The 18,542-nt window shown below is 37.3% G+C and overlaps 1 protein-coding gene across 1 annotated transcript; it reads right to left on the bottom strand.

Annotated features, from left to right (window-relative positions):
• Positions 1 to 11,868: 11,868 nt before the first annotated feature.
• Positions 11,869 to 15,829, bottom strand: Sprr2a3 (small proline-rich protein 2A3). The gene is made up of 2 exons (NM_001309382.1): positions 15,674 to 15,829; positions 11,869 to 12,564 (listed from the first exon to the last, which is right to left on the bottom strand). Exon 2 carries the CDS (start codon positions 12,543 to 12,545, stop codon positions 12,294 to 12,296), a length of 252 nt encoding a protein of 83 aa, NP_001296311.1. The 5' UTR covers positions 12,546 to 12,564; positions 15,674 to 15,829; the 3' UTR covers positions 11,869 to 12,293.
• Between the last annotated feature and the right edge of the window lie 2,713 nt (positions 15,830 to 18,542).

Below are 18,542 nucleotides of genomic sequence, written 5' to 3'. Positions count from 1 at the left end.
CCTGCTTATTGGCCCTGGCAATCCCCTGTACTGGGGCATATAAAGTTTGCAATACCAAGGGGCCTCTCTTTCCAGTATGGCCAACTAGACCATCTTCTGCTACATATGCAGCTAGAGATAGGAGCTCTGGGGGTACTGGTTAGTTCATATTGTTGTTCCACCTATAGGGTTGCAGACCCCCAGCTCCTTGGGTGCTTTCTCTAGCTCCTCCATTGGGGGCCCTGCGTTCCATCTTATAGATGACTGTGAACATCCACTTCTGTATTTGCCAGGCACTGGCATAGCATCATACGAGACAGCTATAACAGGGTTACTTCAGCAAAATCTTTCTGGCATATGCAATAATGTCTGGGTTTGGTGGCTGATTATGGGGTGGATCCCTGGGTAGATTCAAGTCTTCTTTAGGGAACTAAAATAAAAATTTAAAAAAAAACAGTAAATAGGTATGGACATGTTTATTCTGAGGAAAATAGATAAGGGTATATTTTTATATAATTAAATAAGGTTTTTTTTTTCCTAAAAATAAAAAATTACAGGTGAGGACAAAAACCATGAAAGCTTACAGTCAAAAAGAAAAGAAAAAACAAAAAAGGAAAAAAAAACAACAAAAAGAAAACTAAATAAGTTATACAAGTCTTGTGTGGAGAAGAGAACTTAAGGATGATATATATTTTAAGATTAGAGTTTATATATTCCTAAGATTATAATGCCTATTTATTCATGATAACACAAACTGACTTATTCTATGTCTAATCAAGGTAATTGCTTATGTCTTTGCTGACTGTTAAATTTCAATCATTTGGAAAAAACTGAGTCATAATAAAACTATGGTAAAGATTAGCTGCATCCCTTTTTATTCTCACAAATATCTTCCTTCAAAAGTCAATTTTTCCTGTGTAATCATATTATTTTATACTTATATAATTATGTTTATATTTATATTTTATAATTATATTATCAAATAAACTACTTAATATAAAAGAACCATTAAATTAATTTGTATCTTGTAAAGATATACTACAAAAAGTTCAAAAAATAAATATTCCATTTTTTGCATGCACTGTTTTTGTGGTTTAATGTTTACTTTGGAACTTCTACTCAGAATTGTAGTCTTCAGTGCTCAAAATCATGACAGGGATAAAATACCCTAATTTATAAAATTATAATTTTATAAAAATGCTAATTTATAATAAACTGTTAAGTAATAATACAAGTCAATGATCAGTTACCTTATAAATTATTAAATATCTCTAATATGCCATAAATTATGTTTTACTCATGTAAGATACAAATTTATTCATTTACAAAGACAAGATTTTCTATCTCCTACTGTACAGACTTCTGTATATGTTATCAAAATTTAGCCTAAAGGAAACTGTTCTTAAGATCTGTTCTTTAAGTAGCTCACAAAGTTCCTTTCCTCATAAAAGAAGCTTTTGTGAGATATAAGCAACTATTCCATTTTGAATACAGGCCCCTGTACATTCCAAGTTTTCACCTAGTTTTGGAATGCAGGTCCCTGCAAGTACCAACCCCTGAGATCTCTGGTACCAGAAAGAAAAACAAACAAACAAACAAAACACAGACAAAACCTAAGCAGGAGATCAGGGCCATCGCCCATAGCAACACCCAATCAGGAGAAACTTTCTTTTAATGAGGGGACCAAATGGCCTTACTGATAAGTGATTTAACAGTCATAAGTGCTGCCCTCTGTGACCCCCTTTGGAACTGTCTCCTCTTACCCTTGCCCTTGCCAGAAAAACAAGTTGGAAATACTAGACAATCAGGAGCCGGCTTATGTGGAAATTTTTTGAATGTGTGGTGTGCCCTATAAAAGCTTTATATTCCCTGAGTTCTCAGCTCTCATTTTGGATATACTGCAATAGAGACAGTGAGAGTTCCTGCCCGATCCTATAATAATTGTAATAAAAGGCCCTTCTGTGATTTGCTTTGGAATAAGCTCCATGGTAGATTTTGGGGTGTCCACAGTCTAGGCATAACACTCTCTATTTTACTGATAGTACCAGTTGTGAATGGACAATCTAAACTGAACCATGCATGAAGATGATAAAAACATCCTTTTCATCAACACAACAAAATGATATGTGTGCTGTGTAAATATTACTAATGGATGTTTCTACTCCATTTCAATCCATAACTGATTTCCAATATGTTACTATTCCATTCCCCGGTTTTAGAATGTTACCATTATGTAAAACAATAATAACCCTATCTCTGATTTTTTCCCAGGCTAAACTGTTAAGACAAGAAATCCTTCCTATATAGAACAGTCATATTAGAGCTCATTCTGAGCTTCCTACTTCCCTAGTACAGGAGAATTATCAAGTACAAAAGTTGGTGTTCTTACAGCTACCATAGATGCTCAATATTGGCATGCAGTTACTCATGCTCAAGTCTCCTTCTACAGAAATGCTTTTGTTTGTTTAGATCCTAAACTCTACATATTACCAATTCTTCTCACTCTTCTGCTGCCAAGCTGTGACCCTGAGGAGGACGGAATGACATGATTCTTGCTGCTGGGACAGGGTGCCTGCGAGGTGTAAGCCTCCAAGAGTGACAATGGCTGCCATGGGCATAAAGTTTGTTTGTTTAATAGCATATATAGTTTTAACTTCCTCAGAGGAAAGCTCTCCCAGTTAATATTAATGACTCCATGAGAATTAGAAAGGACAGGAGTTGAGGATGTGACTACGTCTCCATTCGTTCAAAATACATGTAATTTCTTAACTATGCAAAATATAAAGATGTAATATGAGTTATGAGGGGTGTCATAAATCTAAGGGATCAAAGGCAGCTATACTAGGAGTCAGCTTGTCAGAAAGATACAAAGCAGGCAGATTTCTGAGTTCAAGGTCAGCCTAGGACAGAGAGAGGTTAGGCCCAAGTGTGGTAGGAATGGTAATTTCAGGGCAGGGTTCCATCCAATTGTTTGACTTCTGTGCTTAAGAGAGGCAGATAGATCTCTGAATTCTTTTGGAATATTAAGAAAAAATGTGTGCTTGCAGTTTCTTAGGTCTTGCAAGCTTTATATGCCTCAGTACAGGGGAACGCCAGGGCCAAGAAGTGGTTGTGGGAGGAAAGTGGCAGGGAGGGTTTGGTGAACTTTTGGGGTAGCATTGGAAATGTAAATGAAGAAAATACCTAATTAAAAAAAAGAATCAAAGGGGAAGAAAGTGGGGAAAAAAGATGAGTTAATTATAACTAGTGCTCCAGTTTTGTCTGAATCAAAGTGTTTGGTCATGAATTCATTATCCTCTTAACATACCCACCTAAGGGAAGGCAGAGTAATAAGAGGGACGTTTTACAAGAAGTGAGGAAGACACAGCACACTCTGGAGTCAGCAATCTTGTGCTTTGGATTAAATAAACTAAATTCATTTAGTCTGTCATCTAGTGTCTTACATGAGCCCCACACTCACTTCTTTGACTTGGGTAAATTTTCTAGGTCATCAAGAGTCTTCTCCAGTTTGAAATGATTCTCTACACCACCTCAGCAAAAATCTCAGGCTCTTTCTACTTATGACAAACATACTTTAAAAACTAGTCATTAAATGTGCTAAGGACCTGGAGTGGCCAAGTATCATATTCATGAATATCCAATCCCTTGCTTCCTACAACACAGACCTTTGTGAACTATAAACTATATTTATATCATAAGCAGGCCAGCCATCCCATTTGAATATAATTCTGCATGTTGTATTACACAAAAAAACACTACATTTTAATAGTACATATCATGGTTATTTCCCCCAAATTAAAGATGAAGAAACAGAAGTATGAGATGCTCAATTAAGAAGCCAATGCTCCCCCATCTTGATAGATTAGTAAGTAGCTGAGGCTTGAACTCAGCAGGTGCCTCTGTAGATGATCTTACAATATTATCTATCATTCAAGACAATATCTGAAATGGTCAAGTGTTTTAAAGTTATTAAATAAAAAGATAACCTAATCTATACCCCAGTATAGGGGAATGCCAGGGCCAGGAATGGGAGTGGGTGGGTTTTGGAGCAAGGGGACAGGGGAGGGAATAGGGGATTTTTGGAGGGGAAACTAGAAAAGAGGATAACATTTAAAATTTAAATAAAGAAAATATCTAACCAAAAGAAAAAAAGAATTATTATAAAAATAAATAAATAAATAAATAAATAAATAAATAAATAAATAAATAACCTAAGAAACTGGCAAAGAAATGCCGAATAAATGCAAGGGGAGACCCTAAATTGGTTCTTGAAATAGAAAGAAGATATTAGAAAAATGTGATTGTATCTGAATAAAGTCTCTAGTTTAATTAAAATTAATGCAGTTTTTATGTAAACGTATTGGCTTTTGACATAGGTACCACAGTTATATAAAATGTAAGCAACTAGGAAAGCCAAGCCTTCATTTGCGAAGGCTAATAGAAAATTCAGGAAAAAAATGTAAATACGAAAAAGTAAGAACAAAATAGCTCAACAATTGTAGTATGAAAAATCATAAATCTAAAATAAAGTCAAAATAAATATTGCTTTTCATCCTTAGAGCTAATAAATGAACTTGGGTCCTCTGTGAGCAATATGTGTTCTTAACCACTGAGCCGTATCTCCAGCCTCAAGAATCATAAATTTTAGAATAGGTCTGAAATTATTTTATGGAGTCATATAGCATGAATGTTTAAGAATTAATGATACTCTTTGATACAGTTTCTCCTGATTGGGTGTTACTATGGGTGATGGTCCTGATCTCCTGCTTAGCCTTTGTCTGTGTTTCATTTCTTTTTTTTTTTTTTTTTTCTTTCTGGTACTAGAGAGCTCAGGGGTTGGTACTTGCAGAGACCTGCATTCCAGAACTAGGTGAAAACATGGAATGTACAGGGAATGCATTCAAAATGGAATAGTTGCTTATATCTCACAAGAGCTTCTTTTATGGGGAAGGGAACTATATGAGCTACTTAAAGAACAGATTTTAAGAGCAGTTTCCTTTAGGCTAAATTTTGATAACTTATACAGAAGTGTGTACAACAGGAGATAGTTCTGCCCAGTGTGAGCAGAACCGACTGAGAATTTCCCAACCAAAATGCAAATCAGTGCATGACGAGCTGGACTGGGACCCTACAAATGCGAAATGCCCTCTTTCTGGACTTCATCACTACTGAGTGTAGTGACTCAGTGGGTGTTCCCCCATTTCAGTGTCAGTAAGATCTCACTGGTTTACTAAGTTCTTCTGTTGTTGTTGTCGAAGTCAATATTTCTTTTTGTTTTGTTATAATTCTCTTGTGTCCTAACTCATGCATTCTATTTGTTCTGTATCAGGTTATTCATATTCATTGATGCGCTGGCCCATTTATATTCCTGTTTTGTAGGTATAATTTGTCTACAGGATGAAATGAAATATTAAAGGGATTTTAGCTGTGATTTTGACTTCTTCTTTAACAACCAAGTGTGAAGGTCAGGTCATATCTTCTGCCTATTATGTACTATGCTTTTTGTGAATTATGGGAAATAGTATACGCCCTTCATAGAGGAGGCTAATGGCCTTGGTTGTTATCTTGACACTCTTCATGGCTGCATGTCAAATGACATATTTGGAGTATATATTTAGACTCACCTTTGAAGACTGTTTATCATGACAATAGAGGAACTAATATTGCACCTGCCCTAACAATATTCTTAAGTGGTTAGTATGAAGACACACAGTCATTCACAGTTCATTTCTGTGAAGAGCTGTTGAGATCACCTGTGTAACACAATAACATTCATTTTTTTTCCTTCCTTGAGCTTCCAAAAGATCCAGTACACTGAATCCCTCACATGTAACTGGCACATGCACGTGCATGGACACACACACACACACACACACACACACACACACACACACACACACATCTGTGCTCACAAAGACACACAGGAGTTGAGAGAGTGAGGGAGGGCAGGGGCAGAGACAGACAGACAGTCAGACACAGAGACACATACACAGAAAGACCCTCAGTCTTACATTTTAGTCTCCAGGTAGCTACATATACAATTTTCTAATTTTAAAGACTTTACTAAAAATCATTTTCATCTTAAAACTGACAGTATGAATTAAAATCTTATTGTTTTTCTAAGTTTTGATTGATGTATTCTATACTATTTAAGGCCATTTTGGATGACACAAATTTTTTAATCAATATCATAATTATATTGTTTTTAAAGACATTATTGAAAAAACTGAATTTTTATTTAATACCATCAAAATATTCAATTAGTAATTAAATATATTTCAGCATTATAACAATTTTATTTTCTAGTGTATTTTTAAATGGATAGAAATTATACACAACAATTTTCTACAAGTTGCTTCTGGTTTCTAGTTTCTTTCCTAAATACTCTCCTTGTCAAAGTCCATCAACAGATGACTTCGTTATAAAACATATAAATAGGTAGCCCTATGGTTGAATTAGGGAAAGACAGAAAGAAGCTGAGGAGAAGGGCAACCCTGTAGGAAGACCAGTAGTCTCAATTACCCTGGACCCCTGAGATCTAACAAACACTGGGCCACAAAACAGGCAGCATACACCAGCCGATATGGCCCCCAACACATACACAGCAGAGGACTGCCAGGTCTGTGTTCAATGAGAAATGATGTACCTAACCCTCAAGAGACTGGAGGCCCCAGGGAGTATAGAGGTCACAGGGTTGGAGGATAGGGGGTAGGGATGGGCATATCCTCATGGAAACAGACTGTAGGGAGGATGCATGGGATGTGGAACAGTTGGAGGGTGGACTGGGCAGGGGATAAACTCTGGAGTGTAAAAAAATAAATAATTACAAACACAAAAGCTAAATTGTAATATAAATTATTATCTATGCCTTCTGTCATGGTTTGAGATGTGAATACTCAGCTATTACTTCAGTGGTCTATCACCTGCTATCTCTGCTCTACAATCATGAATTCAAACAATCTGGAAGCATAAGCCTCAAATAAATTCTTTCCCCTTTAAATAAATAAATAAATAAATAAATAAATAAATAAATAAATAAATAGAATATATCTCTTAATATTATATGGCATGTGAAAAAAACTAATATGTAATAACTGTAGACAAAAATGGTATATTATTGAATTTAGCTAGGAAGAGGAAATCAAATAGTACTTGATTTCAATTATATTTCATCTTAGGAAGTTGATCTCACAAAGGTTTATACAATGATGTTGGTTTCCATGGGAACATTATGGGTGAGAGAAGGATGTGGAAAAGTTTCTGAACTAAGCTTCAATCAATTCAAGCATGAGTTCAATGAAGTATTCTATATTTTAAAATATCTACCCAATATAATTTTGTTTTCACCATAAAAGATGATAAATGTTCCAGGTATGAAATGTTAATCTGAATCATGGTACCCCTCATTATATATACTATATTGAAATACATTAAAATGTAAAAGAAATCTCCAATTAAAAGTAATTTGATACTATAAGAGACACTTATCACAATGACATACACAGATAGAAGTTGCAAAAACTCATGGGAGATTGAGCAATTTTCTTTTAAATGATTATAAAGTCAAACAATATATAAAACTAAAAGTTCTTAGTATTGAAACTATCAGAACACAGGATTTAAAGCAAAGGCAATTATAACGTATTTATAGGTATGGATGCCTACAACATCCAATAAGGGATTAATATAAAAAATTACCAAAGAACTCAGGGATAGAAAGACAGACGCACACATATACAGAGGGAGAGGGAGGGGGAGGGAGGGATGGAAGGTGGGATATACATATATATATATATATATATATATATATATATATATATATATATATATATATATGTATATATTTGGACAAATGTTCCAGTAGTTAAAAACACTTAACTTCTCTTAAGGGACTGAAGATAACCACCCAACATGCACATCTACCAAATCACATCTGCCTATACCTCCATCCCCAGAGCATCTGATACCCTCTTCTGAGACCTCAAACATTGCCTAAACCACACACAGACACATATAGAGACACATAATTAATGGAATAAAGTGGAGGTGACGCCAGTGAGAGAAGTAGTACAGAGGACAATACAGAAAGAGAAGATAAGACAAGGGACAAATAATATTAAAGTGGTTTGTTAAAGCCCCAAAAAATCACATTATTTTGTATTTATATAAAATTTATTAAATTTGATTTATCATACAATAAGGACATAGGACTCACATGATCCAGCTGGTGTGCCACTGAACATCTCTTCCTTGAAGTCTACATTTCATGGTTCTAGAAAATATTATATATCCTGCCAAGTCCCATATACCTGGACCACCTAGGAACACAAAAGTCACAAGCATGGAAATACATGCATAAATATATCCTAAGTGGAATTCATATGTGGAGGACAATCAATAACAGTCTAATTTGATGAAGTTCCCACTCAGGAGAAATGGATACATAGCTGATTCTAAAACTTAGCCAGTACCTGTGGCTTATGGGGTAATTTTTCTAAGGAAAACAGATTGTGGAAAGCTCAGGCCCAGTGGATATATACACACCCCAACTTCTGCATCTGTAACTCAGAAAACATTTTTGGCAAGAACCAGAATATTGGAGAGGGGGTCTAAAACTGTCTCTCGTGGAAATGGATGCATACACAAGCCCTGAACAACAGCAGTATCAAAGACAACAAAGAAACAAAAATCACACAGGGTTCTACCTTTAGACAAAGAAGTATAGGAAAGTAATGACTCTAGCAAAATGGCATTGGTCCCTTTTTTGGATGAACATGGTCAGCCTTAAAACTAGTGGACTCAGGAATTTGTATTTATATATTTTTACGCACATGTGTGCAACACAAAATAACAGCAAGAAAAGGAGGTTAGCAACATAAGTGTTGGGGACACGTGGGAAGTGATCAGGGGAACCTAGTCAGAAGAGACTGGAAGGAATAAAGATGGGGCTAAAGTTATGTAAGGTTTTATTTTTTTCAATCAAAAGCTTAATTTAAATTTTAAAATATAATTTAAAATTAAAATTAAAGCAAAGAATTGGCAGCATAAATTGGGCAACCTTAATTTGTAAAATGAGCATCTCATTATGTAAAATTTAATAAACCACTGAAAGACATGATGGAGTATAGCAAGGGAACGAGTTATAACAACAGGCTAGTTTACTTAAGAAATGTTTTTAAAGATGTTTTAAAATTTATTTTTAATTATGTGTATGGGTAGCTTTGTTTTTTTGTTTTTTGTTATTGTTTCAGTTTGTTTGCTTTTCTGAGAGCAGTTCATCTGTAATTTTTCTATTAATTAATATATTTATTCACTTTGTATCCATATTACTGCTTCCCCTCCTGGCAGTACACCGCTGATAATCTGTCCCCTTTAGCCCTTTCCTCTGAGAGAATAGAGGCCACTTGTGTCTCCTTCCACCCTGGCACATCAAGTTTCTGCAACGATAGATATAGCACAAACCTTTAATGCCATCACTTGAGCAGAGACAGGTGGATCCCTAAGTTTAAGGCCAGCCTCATCTACAGAACAAGTTCAAGAACAGCTAGTACTAGAAAGAAAATACACAAATTCTGTCTCAAAAAAAAAAACCCTAAATAAATAAATACTGAACAAATAATAAATAAATCAAACAACCCAAACGAAAAATTAGCTACAAACATGAACCAATATTTTCCAAAAGAAAAAGTATTAATGTCTGACAAGCATTATTATTTTTTTTTAAGGAAAACACTTTGGAGTCTGGGTCCTTTTTTCGTTTTTGTTTATTAGGCCATGAATTCATATGGAATGGGCTCCAACAGCTCAGGCTCTTTTCTGTTGGTCCTCACAAAGTGTGCTTCTATAGGTGGTGCAGGCTGGCACATCAACTGTACCCAGGTGCCCTTCTCTTTGGCTTCTCTTTCTTCTGGTCGTTCTCCTTCACCCACTTCAAGAAGCTGTTTCTGCTATTTGAGAGCTTGATGTGCTCAATCCACACATTGATCCTCTTGGCTAGAATCTTGCCCTTATTAACTTGCTTGTTTACAATGATGCCCACGGCCCACCGAGTGACAATGTAGACTCTTCTGTTTTGCCGTGGTTACACTTATGGGGCATTCCTTTTTGAATAGTACCCATTCCATTGATGTCTGCAATATCACCCTTCCTGAGTTCAGTTATGTCAAAAAGTTCTCTTCAGCTCAGTTCTGTCTCTTTTCTTTGTCGTCAGCACTTATACATCTTTCAGAATACATGATCATATAGTAAAAGGTTCATCACAAATTTACACATAAATTTAAATTATAAATTGAATAAGAAGTTTACAACAATTAATGTTTACATTGATATCCATTAGAATAATTATCCGGCTAAACATTTATCACCTGTCACAGCTCAAAAGGTTCATGGAGAGTTAAAAATCATAACTAAGTTATTAGTGAATTTTTTATAGATATCCCACTCGATATTTTATCTTTTGTCCTAGCACCTATAATATTTTTACAGCCTCTTGGAATCTGAGTAGTAGATGTCTGCTTACTCTCTAAGATGCAATTAATTGGTGACACATGGGAGACAGGCAGAATTTTCATTGAAGATTTTATATCAGAAAGGACCTAATAGCAGTCCCACTATAAAAGAGCTTAATGAATACTGATATAATCTTAAGAATTCTTATAGAATCATCATTAAGAATTAAGAAGTCATCTAATTGTCTATATAGCATCACTACATCTTTGTAGATCTGCAGAAATCTGCTAGTGATTGTCATATATGTTTAATGATAACAGGAAAAGCATGTGAGAACAGGCTTTATATGCTTTCTCGGGCAGTGTGACCCAAAATGGCCATCTTCCATTGCTTCTGCCTTGTGTGTTTCATGTCTCTCTGTGGCTTATCCTTCCCAAGGGGACACCTGTTCAAGTCTTTTTAAAAGAAGAGGTTTTGCCTAAATTTCTGCCTGAATCTCATCAGTGCCTGAAGCTCAGTTGGAGATTCCTTTGTCATGTAAAGTCAGGGATTCCTTGCCTTCAGAACTTTGATCAAGGTGTTTCTTTGGGAATCCCCAGTAACTTCTTAACTCTGCTATGTCTTCAGCTGCCATTAAACATGTTATTCTGTAAAGACTGGCTTCCAGAAGCTAAGAATGAGGAAGGTCGTAATGTACAGGATTTTGTGAGATGTCAGAATAGCAAGGATACCTATGGAAAAGGCAATTTGACCTCTCAAAAATGCTTTTCTCCCCATTTCTTCAATCAAACCTGTTTTTAAGGATTGCTATCATATCAAGAGATTTCATAAGAACCACAAAGCCCCCTTTCTTTAGTATCACAAAAGAAATGTATTAAATTAATAAAGAAAGAAGGCATTGGGGAAGAAAAGTGTAGTTTTAAAATAGCATTTGCTGAGTAGTTATGAGAAAGTGTCACAGGGGTATTGCTGATAATGATGGAGAGCTGCTTCTCCTAGTGCATGGACAATTACTGAACTCTATAGCATGTATGGGGTCTGACAGTAACTATACCATAGGTGACAATTCAAATGTATACTAAAGATGAAAGTTAGTAATTGATTGTAGATAAATAGGTGGCTGACTGATGATAGTGTATTACCTTATATTTAAAATGATAATATTTTAAGAAGTTAAGAAATTTGGTCTTCAAAACAATGAAATCTTTGTATGGTCAAGACATAACTTTGAAATTAGATTGAATTGGGGGAAGGGGGTGGTGGAGTAGGGGGTTTTCAAGGGGAAACCAGGCAGGGGGAAAATATTTGAAATATAAATAAATCAACTAACCAATGGAAAGGAAAAGTTTGTATTGGTCTTTGATGTGACTACATTTAGGAAACATTGAATTAAAATTTAAAATCTCTACCACAGGATAGAAAAAAGCCAAAATAGTAATACAATATTAGGCAGTTTTGCAAGAAAAAAAGTATTTATTAGACCATCACCAAAGGGGTCCTTTTTTATTTCAGGAAATGAAACAGCAGTGACCATTGCCCTGATCAGGTAACAGGCAGGCTGAGAAGGCTCCTCTGAAAGCACAGAGTAGATACCTGTTGTGCTTCCCCTGGTGTACAAAAACAAGAGAAAGGATCATTCTCAGTATAGCCAGGAAAGCAGCAGGAGATCAGCCTGAGAGCAATGCCTTTTCTGTGAGGAGCCATCATAAGCACATGGAGGATGAAGGGTGGAGAAGATTCTTCTGCATCCAGACAGGCTTTCAAAGGAGGATGGAAGTGTTGCTATGGAGTCGGTGAGGTGATGAGACAGATTTCTTTCACTTCCCCTGGTCCTGATGACTGGGAGGCCTTCACTTGTTGGGTGGTCACTTCTGCTGGCATGGTGGAAATTGCACAGGAGGGCATGTTGACTGCCATGGCTGAGGAGGGCATTGCTCATAGCACACTACAGGACGACAAGGCCCAGGCCACACTGAAGGAAGACAAGGCTCAAAGCACATGACAGGACGACAAGGCCCAGGCCACACTTGGGGAGGACAAGGCTCAGGGCACTTTGGGGGTGGGCACACAGGAGGAGGCCGGCACGGCTGATTGCACTGCTGCTGGTAGTAAGACATCGTACTTGAGTCTCAGAATCTGAAAGATATTACATGACAGTTTTGAAAACAGGTGATCCCTATGGAGAAACTACGCTTTTGGGACTGTAGAACCCTGTGTACCTATGTGTGCATACAAATTTCCCATACTATTTTAGGAGGTCCTGGATTGCCTCTTTTACTTACACATTTTTTTCGTCAGCTTCGGCAAACCTGTTTTGAAAATCTCATGCCATTTCCCCTAAGAATCTATTTCTGTTTCACACCATTGGAAAATACTATTTATGTGAACAGAATATCCTCATAACCTTGACATTCTTATAGACAGTACCCATCAAATGCTAGGATATTCCAGATGGAATGAGTGGACAACACAAACAGCTGTTGAAAGAATAGGTGGCACTTTTTGCAGATGATATGATAGTATATATAAGTGACCCTAAAAATTCCACCAGAGAACTCCTAAACCTGATAAACAGCTTCGGTGAAGTAGCTGGATATAAAATTAACTCAAAAAAGTCAATGGCCTTTCTCTACACAAAGAATAAACAGGCTGAGAAAGAAATTAGAGAAACAACATCCTTCTCAATAGTTACAAATAATATAAAATATCTTGGCATGACTCTAACAAAGGAAGTGAAAGATCTGTATGATTAAAACTTCAAGTCCCTGAAGAAAGAAATTAAAGAATATCTCAGAAGATGGAAAGATCTCCCATGCTCATGGATTGGCAGGATCAAGATTGTAAAATTGGCTATCTTGGCAAAAGCAATCTACAGATTCAATGCAATCCCCATCAAAATTCCAACTCAATTCTTCAACGAATTAGAAAGAGCAATCTGCAAATTCATCTGGAATAACAAAAAACCTAGGATAGCAAAAGCTCTTCTCAAGGATAAAAGTACCTCTGGTGGAATCACCATGCCTGACCTAAAGCTTTACTACAGAGCAATTATGATCAAAACTGCATGGTACTGGTATACTGACAGACAAGTAGACCAATGGAATAGAATTGAAGACCCAGAAATGAACCCACACACCTATGGTCACTTGATCTTCTACAAGGGAGCTAAAACAATCCAGTGGGAAAAAGACAGCATTTTCAACAAATGGTGCTGGCACAACTGGTTGTTATCATGTAGAAGAATGTGAATCGACCCATTCCTCTCTCCTTGTACTAAGGTCAAATCTAAGTAGATCAAGGAACTCCACATAAAACCAGAGACACTGAAACTTATAGAGGAGAAAGTGGGGATAAGCCTCGAAGATATGGGCACAGGGAAAAAATTCCTGAATAGAACAGCAATGGCTTGTGCTTTAAGATCGAGGATTGACAAATGGGACCTCATGAAACTGCAAAGCTTCTGAAAGGCAAAAGACACTGTCAATAAGACAAAAAGACCACCAACAGATTGGGAAAGGATCTTTACCTATCTTAAATCAGATAGGGGACTAATATCCAATATATATAAAGAACTCAAGAGGGTGGACTCCAGAAAATCAAATAGCCCCCTTAAAAGATGGGGCTCAGAGCTGAACAAAGAATTCTCACCCAAGGAATACCAAAAGGCTGAGAAACACCTGAATAAATGTTCAACATCCTTAATCATCAGAGAAATGCAAATTAAAACAACCCTGAGATTCCATCTCACACCAGTCAGAATGGCTAAGATCAAAAATTCAGGTGACAGCAGATGCTGCAAGGATGTGGAGAAAGAGGAACACTCCTCCATTGTTGGTGGGATTGCAAGCTTGTACAACCACTCTGGAATTCAGTCTGGCGGTTCCTCAGAAAATTGGACATAGTACTACTGGAGGATCCTGCAATACCTCTCCTGGGCATATACCCAGAAGATGTCCCAACCGGTAAGAAGGACACATGCTTCACTATGTTCATAGCAGCCTTATTTATAATAGCCAGAAGCTGGAAAGAACCCAGATGCCCCTCAACAGAGGAATGGATACAAAAAATGTGGTACATTTACACAATGGAGTACTACTCAGCTATTAAAAAGAATGAATTATTGAAATTCCTAGGCAAATGGTTGGACCTGGAGGGCATCATCCTGAGTGAGGTAACCCAATCACAAAAGAACTCAAATGAAATGTGCTCACTGATAAGTGGATATTAACACAGAAACTTAGTATAGCGAGATATAAGGTACAATATGTAAAACATATGAAACTGAAGAAGAACGAAGACCAAAGTGTGGACACTTTGCTCCTTCTTAGAATTGGAAACAATCACCCATGGAAGGAGTTACATAGACAAAGTTTGGAGCAGAGACAAAAGGATGGTCCATCTAGACACTGCCATATCCAGGGATCTATCCCATAATTAGCCTCCAAATGTTGACACCATTGCATACACTAGCAAGCCTTTGTTGCAAGGACGGTGATATAGCTGTCCCTTGTGAGACTAGGCCGGGGCCTAGCAAACACAGAAGTGGATGCTCACAGTCAACTATTGGATGGATCACAGGGCCCCCAATGGAGGAGCTAGAGAAAGTATCCAAGGAGCTAAAGAGATCTGCAAGCCTATCGGAGGAACAACATTATGAACTAATCAGTACCCCAGAGCTCTTGACTCTAGCTGCATATGTATCAAAAGATGACCTAGTTGGCCATCACTGGAAAGAGAGGCACATTGGTCAGGCAAACGTTATATGCCCCAGTACAGGGGAATGCCAGGGCCAAAAAATGGGAATGGGTGGGTAGGGGAGTGGGCAGGGGGGAGGGGGGGGCTTTTGGGATAGCATCGGAAATGTAATTGAAGAAAATACATAATAAAAAAAAAACGAAAAGAAAAAAAAGAAAGAATAGGTGGGATTCTCATCAGCTTGTGGCATAAGCCTTTGAAAGGGATTATCCATATCCATCAGGATATGATAAAAGGAAAGCACATATTTTGTTTTGTTTTCATCTCAAATCACAACTATCTCAATTATTTTGCTTTTCCCTGGATATCAAATTATAGCTCGAACAAAAGCAAAAGCATGCTTGCACTCCACATGATATCCTCCATTCCTAAAGTTGCGTCTTCTAAGTCATACTCATCCCTTGATCAATTTGGACCCAGTGAACTTACTGTGCTCATGAGAGTACTAAAAAGAGCAGACCCTCTCAAGAACTCAAGAAATCAGACTCACCAGGTTCTCCGGAGCAGACCAATGCTTGAGTACCAGGAATACTGCAGTCAAGCACTGAGACACTTTTTTATAGGATTGCCTGCCTCACCCCATGGGGAGTGGATTTCCCTGTAATGGGCTGGTACAGGTGTTGTGTCTGGCCAGCAGATCACAGAGCTGGGTTCTATTCTGGAAAGGCATTTTGGAAACCTGAAAGAGAATAAGGGCTGGGCTGCCTGTGATAAGAAAGAAACCAAGACAAGCTTCCTGTTCAAGGTTCAAATTTAATGTCAGCAAACATGCTTTGTAAAGAAAAGGGGAAGCCCTTCCCTTGCCAAGCAAGTTCCTTAGAAGTAGATAGTTCAGCCTTTTAGTGGGAACTCGTGAAGATTGCAGTTCAGTGTTAACTCCAGAAGATTCCTTGAAGAGAACTCATTCAGCCTCAGGCAGGTTGGGCCTCAGGCAGGTAGTGGCACATCAAAAAGAGCAACACAGCAGGTGGCTCTGCTCCAGGGGCAGCAGATGGTCACAGCCAGCCTTGCTAGGCTAGAAGGAGATAACTTAAGTGCACATTCATCCATAACTGGCCTGACAGGGACTCTACAAAATAGAAAATATCCCACCCTTGGCTATCATTACTAGGTTGAGTCTTATGACTCAGAGTCCTTTTCTTTCCTCTTGCTTCCAGTAACTGTGGTACTTGGAGCTTTTCCAACCGCTTGATACATCTCTTTCTTGACTGGGGACCATAAGCCTTTTTTCATGAGACCCTCTATTTGTCTTAAATTCAAGGTTATTTGTCCCTCTTTAGTTCATCCTTAGTTCGTTGCTAGAGTGTAAAGCCATTTACACTTTTTTTTTCAGATGTGGAGGGGTATTTTCCTCATATATTTATAAGTTTCTTAGAAAGAAGAGAAGCAAAAGATACCAAGTGCGCCCTCAGTAAGCCATGGAGTCAGGGTCTTCTATTTACTACAGATTTTTTTCCATAAACACAGAGAAATAATACCTGTGTGCTAACATCATTGGGCTACCTGTGACCCTACTCAGCATAGAGTTTCCCCCTTCATCTTTCTCTTCTTTGGATAATGTCACATTTGACCTACATTTTTTGCCTTTTAGAATCAATCATATTCCCTCTAAGAATGATGCTACTTTCCCTGGACAGATTGTGGTGGTAGAGTGGCATCCAGTCTCCTCAGTGCCTTTTTTTCTTTGCTTCCCTTCAATTATCATTCAATCAATGGAAATGGGGAAAAGTGAACAAATATCCTGAGAATTAATTAGAAATTTATTTAGCAGACCTCATTGGGTGTTCCCCAGTGGTACTCCCTAGGGAGAAGAACAAGAAACCATCACATATAAATAATAGAGAATAAAGTAGAAGGGTTGATCAGATCATTAAAAGTCTGAAATCACAGGCAGGGAGATATAAGGTTAGGTCAGAATCATACATTGGATTTCATTTATTAGCTTTCTATGTAGATTTAATAACTTCAACAGACAGTATTTCAAAACTCTTCCTGTAGACATTGTTTGTTCTTTCTTTTCTACAAGTTCTTTAACATGTTGACCCCTCTACCATCTTCTCCTACATATGCCAAATTTCCAAGAGAAGATGGCAAACTGTTCCCTCTTAAGACAGATGCTAGCAGTCATTGGTCACAGAAAATACTGTCAGTGCATTTACAGACTCTTCCCATCCCTGTCCCTTTACCATTTCATTCAATCAGTAGGGCTGACTGTGTATTCAACATTTAAAGTGTCATTGCTGGCAATTAGAAATTTTAAAATGATTAGGTGACTAGAAAATTCAAAAGTCAAATATATATATATATATATATATATATATATATATATATATATATATATATAGAGAGAGAGAGAGAGAGAGAGAGAGAGAGAGAGAGAGAAAGAGAGAAGAAAAGGATGGCAAGAAAAATGAAATATTTAAACTTTCTGAAGCAGCCAGCAGCTGTGCTGGAAAAATACAGGAGTACTCTGTCAACCTCAGCTAAACACTTCAGCTTGTCAGAACTGTCAATGCTGCTGCCAATATTGAAGAGTTTATTCAAAAATGCCACTGTTATGACTGAGTCACTTCAGGGAAAGAGCCATTGTTTTAGCACCTGAGGCTAAGAGCTGACAAATGACATCATTATGAATAGTTCTCATTAGCTACTGCACTTAACATAGGGCAATCAAGGGCCTTTACCCAGTAGATCTCTTATGACCCACATAGCCACCATTGGATGTCTGCCTTCAGCTCATTCTCCATCATCTTTTCATAATCTTGGTAAGTCAGATAAGTTGTATGAGATATATTGTAGAATTGCATTTGTATTTACTATTTTTACTGCATTTATGTAGTTAGTTGGGTGGGGAGAAGCACTTGGCAAGGTGTGAGTGTAGAAGTTAAGAGAACAATTTGTGGGAGTCAGTTCTTTGCTTCTACTGTATGGGTCCCAGAAATCAAACTCAAGTGGTTGGGCCTGGAGGCACATAACTCTATTAGTAGAGCCCTGTTACAGGTCATGTAGGTCTAACCACACTCCATGAAGAACTATAGCAATATCCAAGCTTTTATAAGAGTATAGGATTTTAGCCATGGAAAACCATCTTGTGGTGAGTTATCATTGCAGATTCTACCTGAATCAGATTTTTGAAATATTTACAACAAAACTTCAAAACTCTAAATCAAATGAGGAAAAAATAAAACAACAAAACAAAACAAAACACCAAACACACACACAGAGAGAGAGAGAGAGAGAGAGAGAGAAGAGAACACTGCCATCTATATTCCCAAAATATTGATCAGGTACAGTGCTAGAAGCAGAAGCAGGTATTTGGGGGGAGGGTTGTTTTTGTTTTCTGGGTTTTTTGTTTGTTT

The sequence above is a fragment of the Mus musculus genome, chromosome 3, assembly GCF_000001635.26.
Source record: "Mus musculus strain C57BL/6J chromosome 3, GRCm38.p6 C57BL/6J".
Classification (NCBI taxonomy): Eukaryota; Metazoa; Chordata; class Mammalia; order Rodentia; family Muridae; genus Mus; species Mus musculus.
The sequence above is the reverse complement of the archived record's forward strand: the minus strand, read 5'-3'. Positions and strand labels throughout refer to the sequence as shown.

What these genes read in the sequence shown, in the direction of transcription:
- Sprr2a3 (NM_001309382.1), bottom strand. Translation starts at nt 12,545, where the DNA reads ATGTCTTACTACCAGCAGCAGTGCAATCAGCCGTGCCGGCCTCCTCCT.